This window comes from Hylobates moloch, unplaced genomic scaffold, assembly GCF_009828535.3.
Source record: "Hylobates moloch isolate HMO894 unplaced genomic scaffold, HMol_V3 SCAFFOLD_7, whole genome shotgun sequence".
Classification (NCBI taxonomy): domain Eukaryota; kingdom Metazoa; phylum Chordata; class Mammalia; order Primates; family Hylobatidae; genus Hylobates; species Hylobates moloch.
This window is the reverse complement of record NW_026652282.1, coordinates 100,421,218-100,448,743: the sequence shown is the minus strand read 5'-3', so window position 1 is coordinate 100,448,743 and position 27,526 is coordinate 100,421,218. Positions and strand designations below refer to the sequence as shown.

The 27,526-nt window shown below is 41.3% G+C and overlaps 1 protein-coding gene across 1 annotated transcript in view; it reads left to right on the top strand.

Annotated features, from left to right (window-relative positions):
• Positions 1-6,466: 6,466 nt before the first annotated feature.
• The window catches only part of KIAA1210 (KIAA1210 ortholog), a 37,719-nt gene continuing 16,659 nt past the window's right edge, over positions 6,467-27,526 (top strand). Inside the window, exons 1-5 of the mRNA XM_058441841.1 lie at positions 6,467-6,635; positions 14,267-14,393; positions 15,017-15,151; positions 18,336-18,491; positions 26,820-27,017. Coding sequence (XP_058297824.1) covers positions 6,553-6,635; positions 14,267-14,393; positions 15,017-15,151; positions 18,336-18,491; positions 26,820-27,017 — 699 coding nt within the window. The 5' untranslated portion in view covers positions 6,467-6,552. The remainder of the gene's footprint in view (positions 6,636-14,266; positions 14,394-15,016; positions 15,152-18,335; positions 18,492-26,819; positions 27,018-27,526) is intronic.

Here is a 27,526-nt window from a genome sequence, read left to right as displayed (position 1 = left end):
AAAAAAAAAAAAAAAAATGCCGGGCGCGGCGGCTCACGCCTGTAATCCCAGCACGTTGGGAGGCCGAGGCAGGCAGATCACGAGGTCAGGAGATTGAGAACATCCTGTCTAACACGGTGAAACCCCGTCTCTACTAAAAATAAAAATTAGCTGGGCGTGGTGGTGGGCGCCTGTAGTCCTAGCTTCTTGGGATGCTGAGGCAGGAGAATGGTGTGAACCCGGGAGGTGGAAGTTGCAGTGAGCCGAGATTGCGCCACTGCACTCCAGCCTGGGTGACAGTGCGAGACTCCGTCTCAAAAAAATAAATAAATAAATACATAAAAATAAAAAAAATAAATTTCTTTCCAAGCAGCAATGCAAGAGAACAAAGTCATCATTATGTGATGTATTTTAAAAGCTCATTCAGTTCAATTCAGATGGGCTGCCTGTATGCATGGTGGATAAGCAAATATACAACTTAGAGGCAACCATTTCTCATTAGATTTAGCTGTGTTTTCTTCTCTGGAGAAAAAACAGCCTTCAATGAGCTGTTTTCTGGCATGTGACACACTGCGGACTCTGACTGGATGAGTATGTTGAAAGCTACTTGCTGTTTGGGAATGCATAGTCTTTGGGCTTAGACAGGGAAATCAGTGGCTTTGTTATAGAAGTCCAGACAGCTGTCAGTTCTCAGCTGTCAGCTCACTGACTGCAACTGCTGTACCCTGTGATGGCCTGTTACCCAGTGTATAGGTGACCTATATAAACATTGCTGGGTACAAATGTGAGTTTTTACCCATACCCGCTGTCTAGATCTCTCTACCCTTTGTGCTTTTCATAGGTTTTGAAAAACAGCCTGTGGAGGACTCAGCTGCTGGTGATTTAAAGGTGCCCCCATCACACTTTAAAAAAGAAAGCTTCAAAGGCCAAATTTATAGACTTGAATATATGGTAACCATCTCAGATTCCATTAGGGTTTCAAAAGCAACATAGCACATGGACAGTACCCAGCTTTGTATCTCACTCCCAGGGCTGAGACCAGGGCTTGTCTCCATTCATGGGATAGCAGGGGTGGGGAGTGTTGGGTGCAGTTAGGGGTAGGGTGGTCTCCTAATAGAAAGCAGGCTGAAGACATAGACCCTTGCTACTGACATTGTATGTCTGGCAGTGGGTTGTCACAAAGGCCGTATCCAGCTTTCAAGCCACTGACCTAGAGCAACAGCAGCCAACCTACCATGTTTGGCAGTTACCATCTCTCCGTGTCTCCCCAGCTCCCCGCTAACAAAGCTATACCACCACCACACTCAGAGCCACACTACAGGATGGAATGGAAACATTCTTTTCCTTCTAGGGTCCATGGTTAAAAGAGACACCCATTGCTTTAGCTATTTTTGAATCTTTGCGGGAAAATAAGTTGTTTCTGCCCAGAAAAGAATGGAAAATTGGGGGGAAATTGGACTATATGCATACTTAACTTTCAGCACCTGTTACAGTTCCAAAGTCACTAGTCATTTTGTTAATTTAGGAACATAAAAATGTGTTAATGTACAATTTTGCTGCTCATACAATGATTATGTTTGTTGAATTCATTATTATGGCCTAAATAGTTTATTAGACATGTTTTTATCCGGTTATTCAGTGTTTATAGACTGTGTCACAAATGGAGCTATTAGCTGCTGACTCTCTTCTCCCTGTCTTTGCTGGATTATTAGAAGCAGGTTTGCAACTCAGATTCCCTAGCTTTGCTTTCCTCCCTTCCACTATGGGATTTTGAAGCAAGAGGGGCAACAATTGCTGTGTTTCTAAATCTTCTGAGCATAAAGTTGTTCCCCTTTCAGAAGGCCAGAATGAGATACACCTGTCAAGAATCAATAAATTGTCTGGGCACAGTAGCTCATATCTGTAATCCCGGCATCTTGGGAGGCAGAGGTAGAAGGATCTCACTTTCTTGCCCAGGTGAGAGTACAGTGGCATTGTCATAGCTCACTGCAGCTTCAACCTCCTGGGCTCAATCAAGCCCCCTGTTTCAGCCTCCTGAGTAGCTGGGAGTACAGGCACTAACCACTACCCCCAGCTAATTTTCTTTTTCTTTTCTTTTTTTTTTGAGATGGAGTCTTGCTCTGTCACCTAGGCTGGAGTGTAATGGCTCGATCTGGGCTCACTGCAAGCTCCGCCTCCTGGGTTTGCGCCATTCTCCTGCCTCAGCCTCCTGAGTAGCTAGGACTACAGGCACCTGCCACTGCGCCCGGCTAATTTTTTGTATTTTTAGTAGAGACAGGGTTTCACCGTGTTAGCCAGGATGGTCTCTACCTCCTGACCTTGTGATCCGCCCACCTCAGCCTCCCAAAGTGCTAGGATTACAGGCATGAGCCACCACGCCCAGCCTCTTTTATTTTCAATACAGAGGAGGTCTGGCTATGTTGATCAGGCTGGTCTCGAACTCCTGAGCTCAAGCAATCCTCCTGCCTTGGCTTCCCAAAGTGCTGGGATTACAGATGTGAGCCACCATGCCCAGCCTTAAATATTTTCTTATTGTAGAAATTATTTTTTTCTGAAAACATTTTTAAAAGGGATCTTGGAGAAAATATACGTTTCCTATTTCATTTTCATTTTTTATTCTTTCTCTCTTTAGGTAGAATTGCCAAGTTTTCCCAACCATGCCCCTATATAGGCAAATTCTAGTAGATAAGAAATTGCCCAAGTCATCCAAAACAGAAATTACTTAAGCAGCAATTATCAAGCAAACAGTTCTATAATCTTTCGTTGCTCTACTCCATGCTGGCTTCTGCCTCCAATTATGCATATTGTACAGTTCACTATTCAGTTATAGATATGGGGCTGCTTCTAATGAGATAGAATTGAATCCAGCCCTGATGAACAAGTAATTACTGAGTCCCTAACACTAGCTCACATTTATTGAGCACTTACTACATGCCAGATCATATGCTAAGCTCTTTACCTATGTCATCTATAATTTGCATCAACTCCTTATAAGGGCCAGTGTTTTTTTATTATTATAATTTAAGTTTTAGGGTACATGTGCACAATGTGCAGGTTTGTTACATATGTATACATGTGCCATGTTGCTGTGCTGCACCCATTAACTCGTCATTTAGCATTAGGTTTTTCTCCTAATGCTATCCCTCCCCCCTCCCCCACCCCACAACAGTCCCCAGAGTGTGATGTTCCCCTTCCTGTGTCCACGTGTTCTCATTGTTCAATTCCCACCTATGAGTGAGAACATGCAGTGTTTGGTTTTTTGTCCTTGCGATAGTTTGCTGAGAATGATGGTTTCCAGTTTCATCCATGTCTCTACAAAGGACATGAACTCATCACTTTTTATGGCTGCATAGTATTCCATGGTGTATATGTGCCACAATTTCTTAATCCAGTCTATCGTTGATGGACATTTGGGTTGGTTCCAACTCTTTGCTATTGTGAATAGTGCTGCAATAAACATACGTGTGCATGTGTCTTTATAGCAGCATGATTTATAATCCTTTGGGTATATACCCAGTAATGGGATGGCTGGGTCAATTGGTATTTCTAGTTCTAGATCCCTGAGGAATCGCCACACTGACTTCCACAATGGTTGAACTAGTTTACAGTCCCACCAACAGTGTAAAAGTGTTCCTGTTTCTCCACATCCTCTCCAGCACCTGTTGTTTCCTGACTTTTTAATGATGGCCATTCTAACTGGTGTGAGATGGTATCTCATTGTGGTTTTGATTTGCATTTCTCTGATGGCCAGTGATGATGAGCATTTTTTCATGCTTTTTGGCTGCATAAATGTCTTCTTTTGAGAAGTGTCTGTTCATGTCCTTTGCCCACTTTTTGATTGGGTTGTTTGTTTTTTTCTTGTAAATTTGTTTGAGTTCATTGTAGATTCTGGATATTAGCCCTTTGTCTGATGAGTAGGTTGCGAAAATTTTCTCCCATTCTGTAGGTTGCCTGTTCACTCTGATGGTAGTTTCTTTTGCTGTGCAGAAGCTCTTTAGTTTAATTAGATCCCATTTGTCAATTTTGGCTTTTGTTGCCATTGCTTTTGGTGTTTTAGACATGAAGTCTATAAGGGCCAGTGTTTAAATTATAGCGTGCTGAAGGATGACTCTGTTCAGTGGTCTCAAGTCAAAGAAGTGACAAGCTGTGTTGGTATTCTGCGCCCCCCAGTGGACATAGCTGTCACTGCATTCCTTTCACTGTGCTAGTTGCTAAGGGGGATGCTGAGGAGGGCTTGCCTACAGCCTTGATGCAGGGGCAGTAGCTAAGACATAGGGAGCTATAACTTTTTTCTTTCTTGCGGATACCCAGAACATGGTAAGTACTTGACCTTAATAAATATTTGTTGAATAGATGAATGAACGAATGAATGAGTGAGCAGGCTAAGAACATTCAGATGCAAAACTTTTGATGCTAACAGCCAAGTTTTAGGTGTTCAGAAGATAGAGAGAAGCATGAGTTTCACTGATTGGTGGGAAACTGGACTTAAGGCACGCCTTGAAGTTTAGGAACCTTTACCCTGACAGGCTCAGGAGTAATCGGTGCACAAATAGGTCATAGCATTTCAGAGCTAAAGGTACTCTAGTTCAGCATTTCTCAAAGTGTTTTTTGCCAGACATTCTACTTACACACATTGGGAGATAATATTGTTGCCTGGTTTCTTGGAACTTCACCATATACATAACCATTTTGAAGTTTCAGAAAAGTTTTGTTGAAAAGCAGGGTACTGAACTTTGTCTAATCCAGAATTTTCCAGATTGACTGGACTATGGATCCCTTTCTCATACAACAAACCTTATGAGCATCCCTCTGAACACACTTTGGAAGATGCTGATCAGGTGCAATCCTTTAATTTTCCTGCTGAGTCCCAGAGAGGTTGAGTGACCTACTCCAGGTCACAGAGCTAATTGATAGTGAATTCAAGCCTGGGATTCCAGAATTTTCTGACTCTTGGATGGTGCTTTCCATTACACCATTAAGCCTTTCATGATGGCTGCTGCATTGGCAACTTCCTTGTCTAGACCCTTCATTGCCAGCACAGAATTGCTGTGCTGATGAGACCTTCTGGAAACCAGACAGTTGAGACTTGGAATGAGACAACTTAGTTGGCACTTGTTGCATGTGAAATCAATAAGAGCTAATTCCTTGCCTCTGAAGAATGCAGCACGAGCCCTCTCCCCCTTCTTCCCTTTAGTTTCTTAATAAGCACAATAAAGACATATGTGCTTATTAAGAAACTAAAGAGGCCCAGCGTGGTGGCTCATGCCTGTAATTGTAGCACTTTGGGAGGCCGAGGAGGGTGGATCACTTGAGCCCAAGAGTTCACGTTTGAGACTAGAACTCAACTCTAGTTCTAGAACTCAACTCTAGTTTCTAGAGCGTCGTCTCTACAAAAAATCCAAAAATTAGCCAGGTGTGGTGGTGTGTTCCTATAGTCCCAGCTACTGGGGACGCTGAGGTGCGAGGATCGCTTGAGCCCAGGAGGTGGAAGTTGCAGTGGGCCGTGATCACGCCATCGCACTCCAGCCTGGGTGATAGAGTGAGGCTCTGTCTCAAAAAAAAAAAAAAAAAAAAAAAAGTAAAGCCCAAACAGACAGCACCTTAAGGGCATTTAAACCTCACACTCCTCACTGCTGCCCTGGTAATTATTATAGATAGAGCAAACTCTCATTTATCTGCATGTGCAAAGGGCAGCAGCCCTGTAGATAATCCAAACCAATTGGCAAGAATTGAAGAACACACACAATGATCATCATACACACACACACACACACACACACAACTCCTTGAAAAACTCTTTGGTATCTGATTTTGACATGCCTTTTACACAGGCAGCTTCTTCGCCTGGGCAGCCCTTTCTTGTTTCTGATTCCTGGCCATCTACCTTGCTCATAAATTCCTTCCTCAAGGAAGTGTTCCTGGACTGCACTAACCAACCGCACTCACTCTTTGGGTCTGCATCCTTTGAGCACGCAGGCTGGGAAGTATCAATTGCCACTTAGACTTGGATTTCTAAGGGTTCTGAAGTGTTTTTCACATGTGGGAGCTTGGCTCTCCTATTGGATTGCAATGACTCCAGCCACTGGGGTAGAGTCAGGGGAGTACTAAGTGCTTTCATTGGCTCAATCATTGCTTCACATGAATGAACTTCTTAGGACAAAGAAAGAGGTATATATGTTAATAGCTGAAATTGAGAGGCAAGTGAATTCCTAGTGAGTTTGGTCTGAATAGCGGCTGCCCAGAGATCACAAGCTGTGGCCTGGGCTTCTGCTTTTACCAGTAACTCAGATACTTTGTTACTGAGTTATTAAGGGGACGACTAATCAAATGAATGTTGAAGGGTGCTGTCAGCATTGGGGTTGAGTCCAAGCTCTGCAGGCCACCTGAGTGGGATCATGGTCCTCATTCCTCTCATGAAGGCCCTATTTCCTCTCCTGTCTTCCCTTCTACCATCACACTCTGCCTCATTTTCATTTTTCACTTCCAGGAAAGAAGAAATTCAAATTTAAAGCCCTTAAGAGCTTTTTTGGTAAGAAGAAGAAAACAGAAGCCGAAGATACCCAGGAAGAAGAAATGCTAGAACTGAGCTTGTCCAGCAGCAACATTAACATCTCTTCTCGGGAGCCTGTTCGGGAAAATCAACCAACTAAGGCCAGGTCAGCTCAGATGCGGTGGAGAGTGATGGGGACACGGGAAGAGGCAGGCAGTTGGATCTAGGTCACCTTTCAGCAGCCAAATCACCAGGGACACCAAGAGTCCCCACCTGTGGGGCCAGGCTTGCAGCCATTGCCAATGCAGTCATGTCCGGGGGAGGGGGGTGGTGCTTTTCTCTGTGTGCATATGCATGTTTGTTGTCTGAGCTGCACAGCTCAGTGGCTTGGAGCATGGCAAATGCATACCCCACTTGCCAAGAACACTGAATAAGAGGGTGCAGATATTCAGGGAAGCCCTGCCTGTCGCAACTAAAATAACTTGAGATGTGGGGCCTGCAGCCAATGAGGAGCTGAAGGCCTGTTTGATCTGGTAAGAAGGGCCTACGTCATTCAGGAGGCTTGGTCTGGTTTGCTTGCCTGGCTCTCAGACTACAGATCTAGCCAAGATCTCATGACAAATGATGAAAGCCTCATATAGTAAAGCTATCTAGATGGGAGTGGGGTGGGTCATGAGCATGAAATCACTGTGTTGCTGTAAAAACACACATGCAAGCAAACAACCCAGATCCCTTTCTCCCTCCATCTCAGGAGACTAGGGGAAATGCTATAGTCACAGGGGGCATAGGGAAGAGTGTTTCCAGCTACCACTGCCACCGCTATTCAGATATTCATCTGCAGTGCCCAAATTTCCACATCCTATTGTGCTATCTGGACACCTAGGATCCCCAGCTGTCTCTGGATCAATCAGATCCCCCTCTATGAAGTTCTACTTAGGCCTGTTCTCCTGGCCTTAAATGCCAGACTTATCTGGACTCCCCACAGAGCTCACCGGTCCTGCTGCCCATTCCAACCAGGCAAAGCCTTGAGGGAATGAGGCAGTTAGCTGACATGTTATACTGTCCCCAGTACCTCCCCCAATACATTCTATAACATAATGGCCTGATAGTTATCATATATGGCTCCTTAAGAACAACCGTCATGAGTGCATCCAGTGTGAGGAATTTCAGGTAGTCTTACTGGGAGTAGGGGAGACGGTTTTGAAAGAGGGGTTCATGTAGTACCTCACAAGTAATACTATTATAGCCCATTGCCTTGCAGTGTTCAGTAAGACTAAGACTAGCCCTGCTAAAACCCAGGGGGAGGTCGAGGAGGGGCATTCGGGTTTATTATCTCTGCTAAAGTTCTACATTTCTCCCTCTTACTTGTTCCTTCCTTTCCAGAAGTGTATGCGCACGTGAACTTGAGAGAGAGAGAGAGAGAAGGGGGGATTTTTTTGTGTGCAAGGAAATTCAAAGAATTTAACTTAGGGGGCCTGAAGTTCACCCCTGATCTCAGTCTTTTGCTTAATGTGCTAGGGGAAGACACCCTGGAAAATGTCACTCCGAAGAAGGGAGATCAGCTTTTTTCATTCACTGAAGCAATCAATCATAACGAAACTTATGACCAGCCTTCCCCTGGCCTGTACCATAGGACCAGCATCTATTTCCAAGACTGTATTAAGCCGTATCTGATGGAATGGACAAATCCCGTTCCTTCATTTGATTTCTTAATCAGTGCTGTTGTAATAATATACTTCACTGCCCTTAATTAAGGCTGAGATTTTGTTTGGGAGTTTTTATTTTTATTTTTATTTTTGCCTCTAGGGAACAGATCAATGAGCACTAGATATGTTAAGTGGACAAGAGTTTTCATTTCTGACAAACTTGGCCACAACTGGTGCTAATTTAATCTTTTGATCAGGGAGGGCTTGGCACTATAGAGCCAATTCAACAGTTTCACTCTGGTTAATGCACAGCATGGAAATGAGAGACATTTCTAAGCCCACTCATAGCCCAAGATTTCCTCTCAGTTTTTCTGTAAAAAGCAGAGGAGGCAAGGTAGTCACAGATGCTACACTGGTTCTGAACCTGATTTGAGCCAGTAGATCATAGAGCAGCAGTGAATGAAAGCGTGTTATGTGTGCATACTGAGCATATGCATGTATATAGCGATGTCTGGAAACATTACTCTCTCAATGCTGGGTCAATCATATATATGCCCATTAAGTGTTTATCTAGAGAGTCACAGTAATTTTCTGCTATACTGCTGTTTTATAAAGCAGACTACGTTGCTTCCAACACCAGGGCCACCTGGATAGCAGAGTTTTATAGGGAAAAGGTAAGTTGGAGTTTAGTAAAAAGTAGCAGACATCTCTCTCCTCTCCTCTCTTGTTGGCTCACAAGCCATCTTAGAGCGGGTTCTGTTTTAATCCCCATAACATGAGATTGTCCTTATAGTGTGTCATTATCAAATATACCCATACGAAGGCCCCACAGGCTCATAATGACAGGGCGGGTGCTAGCCCCACAATGCCCAAGCTGCTACTCTAGTTACCATTTGAAGATTTTTTTTTAAGTGCCAACATATATGTATTGTTTCGTAATGAAGATAATAAGTACAAAAAAGGGCATTTAAACATTTTAAAGTTTATTTTATCTGTTTTTAAACATTGCTATCCCTCCCTAAAAGAAACCCTGTACCAATTAACAGTTTCCCCCCTAAATAACCACTAATCTACTTTCTGCCTCTATAAATTTGCTTATTCTGGATATTTCACGTAAGTAGAATCATACAAAGGTTGTTTCACTTAGCATGTTTTCACTTAGCATGTTTTCAAGAGTCAGTCATGTTGTAGCATGTATCAGCTTACTTGCTTATTTTCTTCTGTTCTTCCTTTATTTTTTCGTGTCTAGTCTCATCTTTTATATAAACATACACATTTTCTCTTACCTAACAGGAATAACTTTATCATTTAAAATTTTTATGTTTCTATATAACAGCTTTCTTGAAATATAATTCACATACTACAAAGTTCTACCTTTTAGCGTGTGCAGCTTCACTATTACCCAATTTTAGGACATTTCATCACCCTAAAAAGAAACCCTGCACCCAGTAGCAGTCATTCTCTATTCCCCTCTCCTCTTTCAAACCACTGATCTGCTTTCTGCCTCTATGGATTTGCCTATTGTGAACATTTCACATGAATGGAATTATACAATATGTATGTGGCTATTTTTGACTGGCTTCCTTTCACTTAGTATGTTTTCAAGGGTCATTTATTTAAAATCATGCATCAAGAACTTGATTTCTTTTTTGATAGCAGTTTTATTGAGATATAATTAATATATTATACAATAAACCACTCAAATGGTAAAATTCAACATTTTTTGTAAATCCACAGAGTTGTGCAATCATCATCATAATAAATTTTAGAACTTTTTCATCACCTCAAAAATAAACTCCTGTACCCATTGACCGGTCCTCCCTATTCAACCTTCCCCCAACGCCTGCCAGGCCCTAGAAATCATTAATCTCCTTTCTGTCTCTGTGGATTTACTTATTCTGGACATTTCACATGAGTGGAATGTGGTCTTTTCTTACTGACTTCTTTTACTTATTATAATGTTTTCAAGATTCATTCATGTTGTAGCATGTATCAGAATTTCATCCTTTTTGCCACTGACTGTCCATTGCATGACTATACCACATGACTGTCCATTGCATGACTATACCACATTTTATCCATTCATCAGTTAATGGATATTTGGGTTGTTTCCACCTTTTGGCTATTGTGAATAACACTGCTATGAACATTTGTGTATAAGTTTTGGGGCAGATATATGTTTTTATTTCTCTGGGTATATACCTAGGAGTGGAATTGTTGGGTCAAATGGCCGTTATATATTTAACCTTTTGAGGCACTGATAGACTGTTTTCCAAAGTGGCTGGACCATTTTAACACCAGCAATGTATGGGGGCACCACCAGCAGTGTATGGGTGTTCCAATTTCTCCACAACTTTGCCAATGCTTGTTATTATCTGAATTGAATTTTTGATTCTAGCCATTCTAGTGGGTGTGAAATGGCATGTCATTATGGTTTTGATTTGTATTTCCGTGCCAACTGGTGATGTTGAGCATCTTTTCATGTACTTGTCGGCCATTTGTATATCTTTGGAAAATATATTTGTATATCTTTCTTGTTTGGAGAAATGTCTATTCACATCATTTTTTTATTTTCTAATTGGGTTATTTAAATTTTTATTATTGAATTCCTTAAGAATTCAATAAAAAGAATTCCTATTAGTAAGAAAGAGTTCTTTATATGTTTCAGATCCAAGACTTATCAGATATATAATTTGCAAATATATTCTTCCATTATGTAGATCATCTTTTCATTTTCTTGCTAGTAACCTTTGATGCAGGAACATTTTTAATTTTGATGAAATCCGTTTGTCTTAGTCCGTTCTCACTGCTATAAAGAACTACCTGAGACTGGGTAATTTATAAAGAAAAGAGGTTTAATTGACTCACAGTTCAATCATGGCAGAGGATAAAGGGGAAGCAAGGCACGTCTTACACGGTGGCAGTAGAGACAGAGTGCAAGCAGGGAACTGCCACACACTTTTCAGCCATCAGCTCTCATGAGAACTCACTCACTATCACGAGAACAGCATGGGGGAAACTGCCCCCATGATCCAATCACCTTCCACCAAGTCCCTCCCTCGACATGTGGGGATTACAATTTGACATGAAATTTGGGTGGGGACACAGAGCGAAACCATATCACTATTTTTTTTTTTTTTTTTTTTTTGAGACGGAGTCTTGCTCTGTCGCCCAGGCTGGAGTGCAGTGGCGCGATCTCGGCTCACTGCAACCTCCGCCTCCCGGGTTCACGCCATTCTCCTGCCTCAGCCTCTCCGAGTAGCTGGGACTACAGGCGCCCGCCACCACGCCCGGCTAATTTTTTGTATTTTTGGTAGAGACGGGGTTTCACCGTGGTCTCGATCTCCTGACCTCGTGATCCGCCCGCCTCGGCCTCCCAAAGTGCTGGGATTACAAGCGTGAGCCACCGCGCCTGGCCCACCATATCACTATTTATCTATTTATTTTTTCTTTTGTTACTTGAGCTTTTGGTGTCATATCTAAAAATCCATTGCCAAATCCAAGATCACAATGATTTACTCCTATGTTTTTTCTAAGAATTTTATAGTTTCAGCTCTCATATTTAGGCCTTTAATCCATTTTGAGTTAATTTTTAAAATTACACTTTAAGTTCTGGGATACATGTGCACAACGTGCAGGTTTGTTACATAGGTACACATGTGCCATGGTGGTTTGCTGGGCACATCAACCCATCATCTACATTAAGTATTTCTCCTAATGCTATCCCTCCCCTAGCCCCCCACCCCCCAACAGGCCCCAGTGTGTGATATACCCCTCCCTGTGTCCCTGTGTTCTCATTGTTCAGCTCCCACTTACGAGTGATAACATGCAGTGTTTGGTTTTCTATTCCTGTGTTAGTTTGCTTAGAATGATGGTTTCCAGCTTCATCCATGTCCCTGCAAAGGACATGAGCTCATCCTTTTTTATGGCTGCATAGTATTCCATGGTGTATATGTGCCACATTTCTTTATCCAGTCTATCACTGATAGGCACTTGGGTTGGTTCCAAGTCTTTGCTATTGTGAATGGTGCTGCAATAAACATACATGTGCATGTGTCTTTATAGTATTTTTATATACGGTGTGAGATAAAGGTCCAACTTAATTCTTTTGCATGTGGATACCCAGTTGCTCCAGCATCATATGTTGAAGAGACTATTCTTTTTTCATTGAATAGTCTTGGCACCCTTGCTGAAAATCAACCATAGATGTATAGGTTCATTTCTGAACTCTCAACTCTATTTCATTGATCTATATGTCTATCTTTATGCTAGTGCTACACTGTCTTGATTACTGTAGTTTTATAGTAAGCTTTGAAATTGAAGTATAAGTTATCCAACTTTGTTCTTCTTGTTCAAGATTATTTTGGTTATTTGTGGTCCCTTGCATTTCACTATGAATTTTAAGATCAATTTTCTGGAAAAAAAAAAGCCAGCATGAAATTCAATAGGGATTGCATTGAATCTGTAGATCGTTTTGTGAAGTACTGCCGTCTTAACAAGTTTAAGTCTTCCAATGAATGAACATGGGATTTCCTTTCATTTATTCAGGACTTTGGCATTTTTCTCATCAGTGTCTTATAGTTTTCAGATTATGAGTTTTGCACATCTTTTGTTAAATTTACTTTTAAGTTTTTATTCTTTTGTTGCTATTGTAAATAGAAGTGTTTTCTTAATTTCATTTTCAGATTGTTCATTGCAAGTGTATAGAAATACACTTGCATCCTTCAACTTTGATGAATTCATATATTAGTTCTAGTCATTTTTAGTGTATTTATTAAGAGTTTTATATACAAAATTATGTCATCTATGTATAGAGATAATTTCACTTCTTCCTTTCCATTCTGGATGGCATTAATTTCATTTTCTTACCTAACTTCCCTGTCTATAATCTCCCATACACTGTCTTGAATAGAAATGATAAAAGCAGTCATCCTTGTTTTGTTCCTGATCTTAGGGGGAATACATCCAGCCTTCACCATGATATTAGCCGTGGTTTGTCACAGATATCTTCTATCAAGATTGAGTGCATTTATCATGGAAGGGTGTTGAATTTTACAAATGTTTTTTCTGCATCTATTGAAATGGTCATATAGTTTTTGTTTATATTCTATTGATACAGTGTTTGGCATTCACTGATTTTCATACATTAAGCCAATCATTCTTTGTAAATCCTACTTTGCCATGGTATATAATTCTTTTTATAAGCTGTTGGATTCAGTTCGTGAGTGTTTTATTGAGGATTTTTGCATCTATATTCATAAGAGATATTGGTCTGTAGTTTGCTCTTCCTGTGATGTCTTTGGTTGAAATTTTTTAAAGGTAAAATATATTACCACACTCCAAAAAGGAGTCTTTCATGTCTTTAGCCTTTCATTTGTTTTTATCTTTCTTCTGATTTTTCTTAACACGTAATTGTCATCAACTTGGCACCATTCCCAATCAGAAGGTATTTTCATCTGGATTTAGCAAGCTTGGGGAAGGGAGGGGCAGGTGGTACATAGGATGACTTTGAAAATAGGATAGATATATTATAGAGCTCTTGTGTGAAAGAGGAAAGGATCTGATGAATTAAAGCCTCCTGTATCTGTGAAGATCTTTGATATTTTTTTAAATCAAAACAAAAACACGAGAGAAATTTGGATGTGAAAGATCTTTTATAATTCTCCCTGCAATAATAGCAAAACTCATGGCCTTTCCTCCCATTCCCCGGAATTGCCACTATTGAATTATATACTTTAAATGGGCAAAATGTATGGCATGTAAACCATATCTCAGTAAGACTGTTATGTAAAAAGGATATATGCTCATAATGTAAAAATTAAAATTATACAGAAGGACATGAAGTAGAAAATGAAAATTTCATTCCTGTCCCTAGTGTGCCATTCCTCAGAGGGAACCACCTCTAACAATTTGTGGATATCCTTCTAGACTTTTTTCTTTGAATATGAACTATATATGTGTGTATATATTAAATGGGACCATACTATTATCTTTTTCATTTACTATCTCATGAGCCACTTTCTATGTCAGCACATATGCATCCCTGTTCTCCTTCTGAGGTATCTATGGTAGGCCATATTATGAATATACATTTGTCTTCAGTTCCCATGGCCCTTGGGTTGCTTTTACAAGACCTTTCCTTTCTGTCCAGGGCCAAGAGCAGCATGAGGAGCAAAGCCCTATCCCATGATAGCATCTTCATGTTGGGTCCTGAGCCTGAAAGATCAGCAAGTAAAATGTTTCCTTCTATGGATCCCCAGAGAGGCAGACCTCAGCAGGTAATAGTGGACTCGAGCATCAGTGTCTAATTGGACTACTTCTCTTCTGTTCCCTACTCTAACCCTGCCAAAATTAAAAGGAGTGGGAACTTGGTTCTGCTTCTCAGCTGATCCTACCCCCACAGGGCTGTTGTAAGCCTTGAGCGACAGAATCTATAAATATATAATGTGCCTATTACCTGGCACACAGTGTTGATTAGTATTGCCATATTCACTTCTTTTTTTTTTTTTTTTGAGACAGGTCTCACTCTGTCACCTAGGCTGGAGTGCAGTGGCATGATCATGGCTCACTACAGCCTCAACTTCCCAGGCTCAGGTGATCCTCGCACCTCAGCTTCCCGAGTAGCTGGGACTACAGGCCTGTAATGCTTGGATGATTTTTTGGTACTTTTTGTGGAGACAGGGTTTCACCATGTTGCCCAGGCTGGTCTCAAACTCCTGGGCCCAAGCAACCCTCCCGCCTTGGCCTCTCAAAGTGCTGGGATTACATGCGTGAGCCACCGTGCCTGGCCTATATTCACTTCTCTTAACTTACCATAAGAATAATTATTTTGGCAGCGACATTCCACTGTTTATGTGCTGGCATACCAATCCTCAAGTTTTTTTCTCTCTCTCTTACACAGAGATCCTATATTTCCAGAACTCTGCCTAAACCTAGGAGTAATGTGCCTGGAGTTGTGTCTGGAGCCATGTCAGGAGCTGTGCTTCAAAATGTGCCTACAAGTGCAGTCTGGGTTGCTGGCCCCAAGATCACTGAGGTAACAAAGTGGAATTGTTCAGAGCATGGGCAGCTGAGTCAGAAAGACAGATCTATGCTTGAATTCCTACTCTGCTACTTACTGGCTGTGTGACCCCTGGGCTAGTTGATTAAATTCTCTGAGCCTTCTTTTCCTCATCTACAGTGGGTATAATATTAACATCTACCTCAAAGGGTTGCTTGTGAGGATTGAATGAAGACTCAGAGAAGTTAAAGATATTGCTCAAGCCCACCCTGGTAGTAAATTGTAGACTTGGAAATCTGACCCAGATGTATTAAACTCAAACCCCATGATCTTTCCATTACCCCAAGATGCTCAACTTCTTTATACCTGCCTGGACAGAAAGAAGGGTACACCTTAGCGCCTACGTAATGTAGCATGTATGTAGCATCTTGCCTCCAGCTAATCCTAAACTTATGGTAGGGATCCATTGCTCAGTCAGACTATAGCTCTGATCCAGAAATTCTTCAGGGGGAGCTGAAGATATTGTAAAGGAGACAACCCTTAACAGCTGCCTTCCCCATCTCAGCCTGTGGGTGGAATTATGCCCAAAGGTCCCTGTGTAAGTGGGAAGAGAACAAGGAGGAGACCCTTCTCCACTGGGGAGATGATTATTTTCCATTTGGCAAAAGGTAAGTGGGGCTTATTTCTGACATGTCTGCTAAGACCCCACATCTCTCACTCTGGTTTCCTTTCCTCTGGATCCATTAGCTATAGAGGAGAAAACACTGAGATAGACACTGATGGTGTTGACCCTAAAGTTGTTAAGCAGCCCCTAGGGTCAGAAGACTATTTCCCTCTTGTACTATAGCAGAAAAAGTCACTTCCATGAACTATTCAATCATCAGTTTTAAACATCAACACTAGCTTTCACTCACCTCCATAGTTACACTCCCTGCAGCCTCATGACCATGACCAAGTGGCACAGGGTTCTCACATTCAGAAAGAGGAAACTGGTTTCTTGGACTCCTCCTTCTTTCCCCTCCTCTCTTAGTCCCAGCAACAGAGAGACTCATATAGCAGAGATACTCCATTTTTTTAAAAAATTATTTTTTGTGAAAATTAAAGGAAAATATTCTAGGGGCATTACTTCTCATGAGGAAGTGGTTGGGGAAGGCCACAATAGCCTAAAGACAAGCTTTCTTAAATGTTTGGCTTGGGCCTACACCTCACACTTTTGGCCTGATCCCTTAGTTGATACCCTGGGAAACAAGGCTGAAGACAGCATAGGGTATTAATAGGACCTAAGTCATCAACAACCAACCTGACCTTTGAATGGGAAATTTCCCTTAAGTACCAAAATGACAACCCCAACGGAAGGATGGTTGATAGCATTAAGTCAAGGGTCCTGACACCCAGTGCTACATAAAAGCTGGGGCAAGCATGGAATTGGCCAGTGGGGTCAATTCTCTTGAAGGGGCAGGATTCTAATGGATTAAGTGACATTCAGAACAACGAGGAGATTGTGAAAGAACAAATCCAGGTATACGGTTATGTCAGAAATACTGACACTGAGCCAATTTTATTTCCTGCCAGATTTTCACCTGATGTCCTATCTGAAGTGTTAGGAATGTAGATGCCTACATTACTCTCCGAGACATTTTCTGTTCCCTTTATTTGAGCACAAATCGTTAAAAAGATACAACGGCAGATTATCAGTATCTTGCTGTCGTTGAATCAAATTGAATTTAGTCATTTAAGAAACTGAGACTTCAAAACAGTTTTTCTTACTGCTCAGGGCTTGACTGTCCCTCAGCCCTTCTTAAGGAAGCAGGCACACCATCTGTTCTGGTTGTTGCCTTTAAACGTCTTGAACTTGGGCTTCAGTATGGGCTCTCCCTTTCTGGCCCTTATAATTAGGAGACATGAGTTCACAGTGATCAAGAACAAGGGCTATCAAGCTGGACAGACCTTTCAAATGCTTGCTCTGCCACTGGGAGAATTAGGGCAGGTTACACCATCTCTCAAACTTTGTTTTCCCCATCCATAAAATGGAGCCCACAATAGCAAATGCTTCAAAGAATTGTTGTGAGGCTTCAGTGAGATGTATCTATGGAGAGCACTCCCTGCTTAGCACATTGTAAGCCCTTAGTAAAAGTTAGTTGTCATTATTGTAATTATTATTATTAAAGCTGGGCTTGGAGTTGGTTGGTATGGCCTCTCCCCAAGAGCTTCCAATGGGGCCTGGTAGTAATAAGGAAGCACTGGAGTACCTGGCCAGGAGCACCCCAGGAGCATAACCTTGGTAAGCTTCACTGTGGTTCCTTCTTTGGCTACAGTGTCTGAAGGCTATCTGCCCCAAGCTGAGCAGAGTCTACAACAGAAGCAAGTATGTCAGCTTCATGACAGCAAGAATTTGTTTTGTTTATTGTTGTAGGCCCATTTCCTGGAATGGGGTGTAATGCACTGTAGATGCTTAGCCAGTATTTGTTAAAGACAAAAAGCAGGGATTCTGACCCACATCAAGAGGACCATGGCAGGGACCAGTGCCTCAAAGTCAAGTGTGCCATTTTCTTCAAAATGGAATCAACTACATTGTCTGCTGAATCCCAAGGAAAGCCCAAATGATCAATTTTTGTCCCTTTAGGAAACCATTCCGTAGATCTTCTTTAAAATCTATAGATTATAAAATTCTGTAGATTTTCTTTAAAATCCCAGAAAATCATTCTTGACAGGATTAAGATAAGCAACTAACACAGTCAAGATTCAATCCAAATAATTCCTGGAATAATAGGAGCAAAGAGTGTAGTTTGGATGCCAATTCCAGGTCATAACTCGAAGACTCGCCTCTACGAGAACTGGACTTCCAAAGTCAAATTCAGACATTAAAACAAAGATCAGAACTAAATGAGATTTGTATTTAACATCAGTAAGGAGATAACATCAGGATTCTGATTTTGCACGAACAAGCAATTTGAAGTTTCTGTCTTTGTTTGGGGATTGGAAAAAGTGTGCAGCACCCCAGAGGGGAAATCAAGGCTAGTAGTCTTTGGTTTGAGTAGGTACTGGAAATGAAGATGGGGAGGTAGGAAATTCTTCCCTGGACTTATTTTTTTCACTTTGGATTCTTAGTCCTTCAACCAACTTTGGATTCCTCTCTCTTATTAAAGAATAAGAGAAAACCACTAATTTGGGGAAGAGAGCACAGGTTTTAACTTGTTCCTTCTATTCTGCCTCTTGATAGAACCCACCATCGCGCCGACGCCGACTCAGCATCATCCCACCTGTTATCCAACCTGACATAATTTCTAAGAACTTGGTAGAAATCTCTCTTGATGATGAGTCACCTAAGAATCCACAAAAGAAGGCTTTACCACATGAGAGTTTGACAGCGACTCAGGTGAGTGTATATTAAGGGGCAGGTTGAGGGGCCTCACAGATCAGAGGCATAACTTCTTCTTGTATCATCTATTCTCCCGCTGGAGCTCAACACTAGGGGGATGATTGGGGAAGGAGCTGACATTCTTGGCTTTTGATTTGCATGGTGGTTTTCCATCCAATTCTACAAACCAAATAATCACCATTTTAATGTATAAGCAAGGGAAGATAGTATTTTCGAAAAAATAATAGTTTACAGGTGTTTTGAGTTATTTCATGAAGATAAAAATACAGACTTTTACTGAAACATAGACTCTACACTTAGAAATCCAAAAAATATCAGAGATTAGGGCATATAGTATTATTTGATAAACACATATCCATGTGAAAAATCAGTTGACACATGAGAGGGTGATGTGTCTATTTCATATGTCTAGGTTTGTCAATCAGATGATATCAATCAGCGTATAGTAGTGTGTGCCCATATCAACACTTCCATTCTCAAACTAATGTGTGTTTAATTGAATTGGTTGTTGGTGAGCTTGAAAGGGCTCTGAGAGCGAAGTAGAGTTTAGAATGATTAACCTTTGGAAATAAAAAGTAAACAGAAACCTAATTTATAAGGAAGAGAATTGGCCAGTCAGAACAAAACTCTATTTTGATGTTAAAAGATCCTATGAAGTGAAGCAGCCCTCAGTTAGATAATGTCAACAAAGAAACAAATTAGGTTAAAACCAAAGTTAAAGCACAGACTGGTAGTAGGTGGATGGATGCTTATCGTTTTATGGATCTGGGCTATGACTACAAGTATTTTCTGCAGAATGCCACTAAATCAGATGAATTGGGATGTATAATCTGAACTAGTGGAAGGATTGAATTAGATAACATTTTTTATTGTAGTAAAATACAGACCACATAAAATTTACCATTTTAACCATTTTAAAATATACAATTCAGTGACAGTACATACAATCACAATGTTATGCAATCATCACCACTATCAAGGTCCAGAGCCTGTTTGGTTCTCCAAAATGGAAGCCCAGTTCCTATTAAGCAGTCATTCACCATTCGTATCTCCCATCAGCCCCTGACAACAACTATTCTGCTTTCTATCTCTGTACTTGCCTACTCTGGATATTTCATGTAAATGGAATCATACAATATGTGGCTTTTGTGCTGGCTTCTTTCACTTAGCGTAATGTGTTTGAGGTTCATCCATGTCGTGACATTTATCAGTACTTCATTTCTATTTATGACTAAATAATACTTCATTATGTGGATGTACCACATTTTGTTTAGCCATTCATCCATTGATAGACACTTGTGTCCTATCTACCTTTTGGTTATTGTGTATAGTGCTATTATGAACATTCTTGTACAAATTTTTGTTTGAACACCTGTTTTCAATTCTTTTGGGTATATACCTAGGAGTGGAATTGCTGGGTCATATGGTAATTCTATGTTTAAGTTTTTGAGGAACTACCAAACTGTTTTCCCCAACAGCAGTACTACTTTACATTACATCCCCACTAGCGATGTATGAGGGTTCCAATCTCTCCACATCCTAGCTAACACTTGTTAGGTTCCTGTTTTAAAAAAATTATAGTCATGCTAGTGGGTGTGAAATAGTATCTCATTGTGGTTCTGATTTGCATTTCTCTAGTAAATAATGATGTTAAATATCTTTTCATGTGCTTGTTAGCCATTTGTGTACCTTCTTTGGAGAAATATCTATTCTCCTTTGCCCATTTATTAATTGGGCTATTTATCTTTTTGTTGTTGAGTTTGTAAACCAGAAAAGTACCTAAGACAGGTCAGAAACAATTTGGAAATTTTATTTTGCCATAGTTAAGGATGTGCGCCTGGGAGGCAGGTCTATGCCTTTCTCCAAAGATGATTTTGAGGGCTTCAATGTTTAAAAGGGGAAAAGGCAGATATTGGGGAAAGATGAACACATTTTTAAAAGATGTGGGGAGATAAGAGACAAATGGTTGCATTTTTTTGAGTCTTTGATCAGCCTTTCACTGAATACACAATTTACATGTGAGAAGGGGTAGAGGAATAGTCACTTATGCCTTCATCTTCCTCAGTGAATCTGCATTTTTACATCAGAAGAAGCAATCAAATATGCATTTGTCTCAGATGAGCAGAGGGATGAGTTTGAGTTTTGCCCTTTATCCCACACCTGTGAAGATAAGCTATCAATATACATTGTCAGGGTAAAATTCTTAAAGCTTAAAGTTTGGGCTGATTAAATTCCCTGACCTCAGTCACATTGCAGGATAAATGCTGCTATTTAACATTTGGGGGTTAAGTTATTCCACTGAATTGGCTAATAAAGAGTTAATTTAGAGTGCTACAAGTTTGCCTCTTTTTATAATATGTCATGCTTTACCTGGATGGCTTACACCATAATTCCCCAGCATTGTATACAAATAAGTCTCTGAAGCCCAGAGCCATCTTTTTTTTTTTTTGAAAGCAATCTTCTGCTGTGTGTGCCTGTGGTCCCAGATACTCGGGAGGCTGAGACAGGAGCATCACTTGAGGTTAGGAACTCCAGGCTGTAGTGCACTATGATCATGCCTGGGTGTAGCCACTGTACTTCCATCTGGGCAATGTAGTGAGACTCTGTCTCTAAAATAAAATAAAATTGTAGTTTTAAAATCCGCTAATACATCAAAGGAGAACATAATGCTCCCTCCCATGATTGTATACAAATTTACAACTTTCAAAGTGATTTTCCTTATATAGTTACATTTGATTCTCTCAATAACTCTGTAAAGCCGATAGGAAAGATTCTCATTATAGATGAAAAAAAATTGAGGTTCAGAAAGGTGAAGTGACTTGGCCAAGGCCACAGAGCCAATCAAAGATAGAGCTGGGGCTTGATCCCAGGACTCCTGACCAAATCCATAGCACTTTTCACTGAACTATGTGGCTTCTAGCAGTCCTCTTTGTATAACCAATGCCCAGCAATAGCAATGACAGCTAACATTTATCAAGACTTTCTTATGTAACGGGCACTGTGTTAAACATTTTCCTTATATAATTTTATTTAATCTTTACAACAACAAACCAAAGTATGTATTATGATTATTCCCACTTTACAGACATGAAAACTGAGGCTCAAAAGGGCTAGGGAACTTGCTCAAGGTCAGACAGCCAATAAGTGGTATAGCTAGGATGTCATATTCAGGCCTATTTGGTTTCAAAGTCCATGTTCTTATTCTCTATACTAGTTAAGAAATTGAAGAGATTGTGACAGAAGGGGGGCTGCAAGGAATATCAGAAATTCCATCTCCAAGAACTTTCAAGTTGGCAAAAATATTGACCACAACAGCTTTTAAGTAACACAGATTTTGAATGAAGCAGCAGCTGTGCAGGAACTCTCAGGAATGGGCACAGAAGCCACTTTGCCAAACCCAGGGAATTAAAATCCCTACAGCCATTATTGGGTCGCACACTCTGTGCCAGTACCTCTTGGTGCAGAAGTCTCCCACCAAGAACCACATTTCCCACCAAGAGTCGCTTCTTGTTGTGGAGATAGACACATGCTTTTAGCTTTTGACTCACATAGAACCCAACTCTCCAACATCCCAGTGTCAGTTTCGGAATGTATTTTTTTCTCAGAATGACAGCTTTATGGGCCAAATGCTTGATGAAATCTGGGCCTAGACAGCCACCTGGTAATCCCCTTATTTAAGACATTACAATCAGAGCTTTCCTTTGTTCCAAGAAGACAGTCAACCTTCTCTCTATCCCTGCTCAAAAGGAGATACCCTAGCATCATACAACAGAAAAAGAAATCATTAAAAAGGACTACCAAAACGTGCATTATTGACTAAACTCCTTTGCACTAGGTCTAGAAACTTGACAGAAGGGAAAAAAGAAGTGAAAATGTGTTATTATTTTCCAAAGAGCAGCCCTTATCTCAGCTAATAGCAAAAGAGTGTCCAGCTCTCTACTAACCAGTGCTGAAGAATCCTTTCCCCTGGCCCAAGGTCCAACCCAGGTTCCTTCTCTAAGAAGATTCTGGATTAGTAGGTACCAGGCCAGGCACATCTCCCAGATGTTGAGGCACAAGGAGCCCATTTAATTCCAGATATTAATCCGAAGATGTCTGTGCTAAACTCTCTCTAAAACACAAGAGAAGAAATGAAAACATCTCAGCCATACTTAATAATATGCATAATAGACCAAATGTTCTCCCTTATAAGTGGGAGCTAAATAATGTGTACATGGTGGACATAGAATGTGGAAAATAAACATTGGAGATTTGGAAGGGTGGGAGCGAGGGAGGAGGGTGAGGGATGACAAATTACTCAATGGGTACAACGTATATTATTTGGGTGATGGTTACAGTAAAAATAAAAGCTCAGACTTCACCTCTATGCGATATATCCAATATACCCATGTAACAAACTATGCTTCTACCCCTTAAATTTATACAAACGAAAAAATAATATGCAGACTGGGTTCAGACAGGGTATGTTGGCTGTCAGAGTGCGTGGAAGGAGAAGTAGGGTTGGAGGGGAGTGAGGATGGAAAAGTAGAGAAAGGTGTCCCACTTTCTCCACTCGTTTTTCTTTCAGAAGTCTGCCAGGAAGGGATTCTATTTGCTTTTCTTGTGTAACTCATAAAATCCTGTGGTTGGCTTCTGTGGTAACTTTTTTTTTTTTTTAAAGACAGTTTTGCTCTGTTGCCCAGGCTGGAGTGCAGTGGCACAATTTTGGCTCACTGCAACCTCCACCTCCCGGGTTCAAGCAATTCTCCTGCCTCAGTCCCCCGAGTAGCTGGGACTACAGGTGTGCACCACCATGCCCGGCTATTTTTTGTGTGTGTGTATTTTTAGTAGAGATGGGGTTTCACCATGTTAACCATGATGGTCTCGATCTCCTGACCTTGCGATCTGCCCGCCTCGGCCTCCCAATGTGCTATGATTACAGGCCTGAGCCATCACGCCCGGCCTGTGGTAACTTTTCTAGGTTGCTGCTAACCAATAGGACTGAGGGAAAGAGGACCTAAGAAGGCCTAAGAAGGAGCCACACTTCCCAAAAGGAGTCCATATATTTCCAACTCCTGTTCTAAGGCAACTGATGGGATTATTCCTGAACTTGCTGCACTCATATTTGAAAATGGGAGCCGTTCTCTTCACGCTAGAGGACTAGGCAGTGGTTCTCAACTTTGGCTCCTGGAAGACTCATTTGGAAACCCTGTTAAAGCTATTCTAAGGCCTTTCCCCTGATATTCTTACTCATTAGGTCTTGATATGTCCCCAAAATGTGCTTTTTCAACACTCGTTCCAGGTGATTTTGGTGCTGGGGGATTCCAGACCATACATTGAGAAATACTGTGTAGAGTTCCAGAGAGTGTGTAAATAGTTTATTGAATTCACTGGTGAGTTAAGGGAAGTCATAACATATACATATAATCTGTACCCACATAACATACTCTAAACCGAACAAAAGAGATCCTCTTAAGACTGTTTTAAATCACATGTCTGAGCTTGAGCTCCATAGTCAGATGAGGAGAATGCTTGATGGTTTTGCTCTTTAATTTTTAGCCCCGGTTTGAGAATGGATGTGGGTCTGTGTTTAGACTGATGTCTATAGATTCCTTAGTGAGAGTCAAGCTAACACAGGGAGATCAGTGGCTGTTATTAAGTTTGATGGACTCTTGGCTTAGGCTGTGATTGGAAACAGATAAACTCTGTCCTGCACATACCCAATCTAGAAATTGCCAGATTTTTGCTGAGCCTGATTTTTCTGTTACACTATAGAATGAGTTTCACTAAAGTAAACTAAGTATCTTTAGTGTTTATACCACAGGGTTTGGGATGCCAACTGAATTGAAAGGTCTTTATGTTTATTAAATATATACTTACTTGCCCTGTGGGCATCATAAGTTGGCTTTCATGCAAAGCAAGTTGTACAGTGTTCTTTTAAGGTTTCCAGATTCATAGACCTCCTTGTTTTTCTCCTTCTACCTTTGGCTGGAGCTAGTGAGGCCTCAGAAAGAATAACTAAAATAATACAGGGAACAGAGGAGCTTGCTCTGATGACATCTCAGAAAGGCAACTTCTGGTGGAAGCTTTTAACGTAATCAAGTCACCAGTTCAAAAAACATGTTTTGAGCAACTACTATGTAGTGCTTGTGCAACTACTACAAGCACAGTTGGAGGTACTGTATCCCCAATACAGTAGTACATAGAACAGATAAAAACCCTTCTTCATGGAGTTTATGTTGTAATGGGGGACATGGACAATAAGCAAGCTAAATAAGGAAAACATATAGTATGTCAGATAGTGAGAAAAGTGACAGGGAGAAAAACAATGTAAGGAAGGGGATATGAAGTGGCTCAAACATTTTAAATAGATTGGCCAGGGAAGACATCACTGAAAAGGTGCTTTTTTTTTTTTTTTTTTTTTTTTTTTTTTTTGATGGGGTCTCTCACTTTGTCCCCCAGGCTGGAGTGCAGTGCGTTGATCTCAGCTCACTGAAACCTCCGCCTCCCAGGTTGAAGTGATTCTCCTGCCTCAGCCTCCCGAGTAGCTGGGATTACAGGCACCTGCCACCACACCTGGCTAAGTTTTGTATTTTTTGCAGAGACGGAGTTTCACCATGTTGGCCAAGCTGGTCTCAAACTCCTGACCTCAGTTGATCTGCGTACCTCAGCCTCCCAAAGTGCTGAGATTACAGGCGTGAGCCCACCACACCCAGCCATGAAAAGGTGGCTTTTGAATCAAAACCTGAAAGAAGTAGGGGAGCTAGCCACATGGACATGGGGGAAGAGCATGCCTAGCAGAGGGAACAGCAGGCACAATGGCCCTAAGGGGAGAGCATGCCTGAAGTGCTTGAAGAACAGCAGACCAGCAATGTGTCTGGAGCAGGAAATGGCTGGTAATGTGGTGAGGGATAAAAGGAAGACAGATCATGTGAGGTTAGCGGGAGCATAGATGTTATCCTCCAGCCCCAAAAGACCAGAACTATGACACCACTCTGAAGTATGAAAGACGTTCAGAACAATAAAAGAAGAGCTTTTACTCTATACACTGATATCAAATTTATATTTCCAGTAGATAACATAATCTAACTAGACGATATCAGGAAGAGGCAGTATATAAATTCATAGATGAAAGTTGCACAAAGAAGTAAAGGAAATTTTGGGATCAATCCTACTTTTGTGTGATTGATCCCACAAAAGGCAACTGTACTATTTCTCTGTCTTCTCCCTGAATCCAAAGCAGAATGGTCTGAAGGATTTGTCATCAGCCTGACCCATTAGCACTATGTTAAGTCCCCATGCACTGGAATGACAGTGACATCTTCATAACCAAGATAGTAGCTAAGGTTATCACTGCATCAACATACAATGGTGGTGAGAACCATGAAGGCGTGTGAAAGCTGCAAGTACCAAGGGGATCCCTGGCACTGTGCAAAACTAGCCTGAAGAGAACTTAGTGGGTAAACACAATTGGAGATTCTGTCTACTTGCTAAATTATAATATATCGTTTGCTACTAGTATCTAGCAGAGGCAGTTTACCAGCTGATCTTCAAAGGGCCTTCTGCTAACAGAAATTGAAATCTTCTTAGGAATGGAAAGAGCTCTGGGGAGGCTCTTTGAGGTATGGAAAATGCTATGTCCAGAAGCCCAGAGGAGAGTATTTTGAAGGTCCTACAGAGGAATTCAACTAGGTGTCCCAGAACCAAATAGTATGGAGATATGGAGGCCAGCCATAATGAGGACAGGGTTACAGGCTCCATCACTATCCCACTGGAGGTTGGAGCATTCAGTTCCTGAGGGTCCTCCCATCAGTCTTGCACCCATGAACTGTCAATATAAATAAAAGGTAGTGTGCTGTCTATGAAAATGCACCTTGCAGACAGGCCCTCTTCCAACCTGATTTTCCTCCCTCCAAACCCTCCAATATAGAAATCCCAGAGCTCTGCTGGGTTTCACTGATACCAATTGTGCCTCTCACCCCAGCCAGATGTCCTGTTGATAAGAAGGGGATCTAGGACAAGAGAACATGCAATCGCTCTGACTTTGCAAACTCAATTAAGTGGTTGTGTTCCCATCCTGAGGACAATGGAGTGCCCCTGAAAGCTTTCTAAACAGAGGAATAACCCAAACTTCTTCCTGTTTCTTGTTTTCATCTGCAAGGAAACCAGTAAAATTATGGAGCTTACCTCTAATGAATAAGCCTATTGACAGGAAATGTAGGAAAAGGGGACAATAGTTCGTGAAGGATTTCTTCTTTGGGAATTCTTCAGCCGGAAGAATATCCAACTTTTGAGACCAGTAACAGCATACGGGTTGACTCGTCTGTTTTCTCCCACCTTCTCCAGAGCTTCTCTGAGTTATCCTCTGGACCTGATTGCTCACAGTCCTTGACTGCATTTGCCACGCTTGCCTCTATCAGCAGCACCCAGCTGCCCATTGGTTTCAGCACCCCAGCCACCAGTGAGGGCTGTTTGGATTCTTCAGCTGCTCGCCACAAGATGACTTTAAATCCCCGCAAACAAAAGAAGAACCTTCAAGTGACTGTAAGTCCTTCAAGAGACAGGGCACTAAACTCCTGTATAAGAAAAGATGAGTTCCAACCTTTGCAAACTACTACTAGGGAAATAGTATGGTGTAGGAGACTCATGCCCTAAGTAAGCTTGGCAAGGTCAAGGGTGCTGTCCTGAGCTTGACACCCCGAGAGGGGTGAGCAAGCTTGCATCTATTGGGTATGGTTTCCTATCCATGTGGAACTTATATTAGAAGGGACTAAAAGGAAGCAGAAACAGTGAATGATTTAAACCCCCATAAACTGCTTATTGGGTTAACATCTGGGAGTTCACTCAGACCTATTTGTAGAGAATATTCAACCCTAGCCCAGATCAAGATTCTTTCTTAATCAGATGAGACCCATGAGTCACAAATTGCAGCACTATTCCACTTATTTGGAGGTCAAGCTTTCAGCAACCCTAAACATCCAGAACTTAGTTGTTAACCCATCCAAAGATCTCCAAATAGATGCCACGTGACTTTCTAGGAAGCAGACCTACTG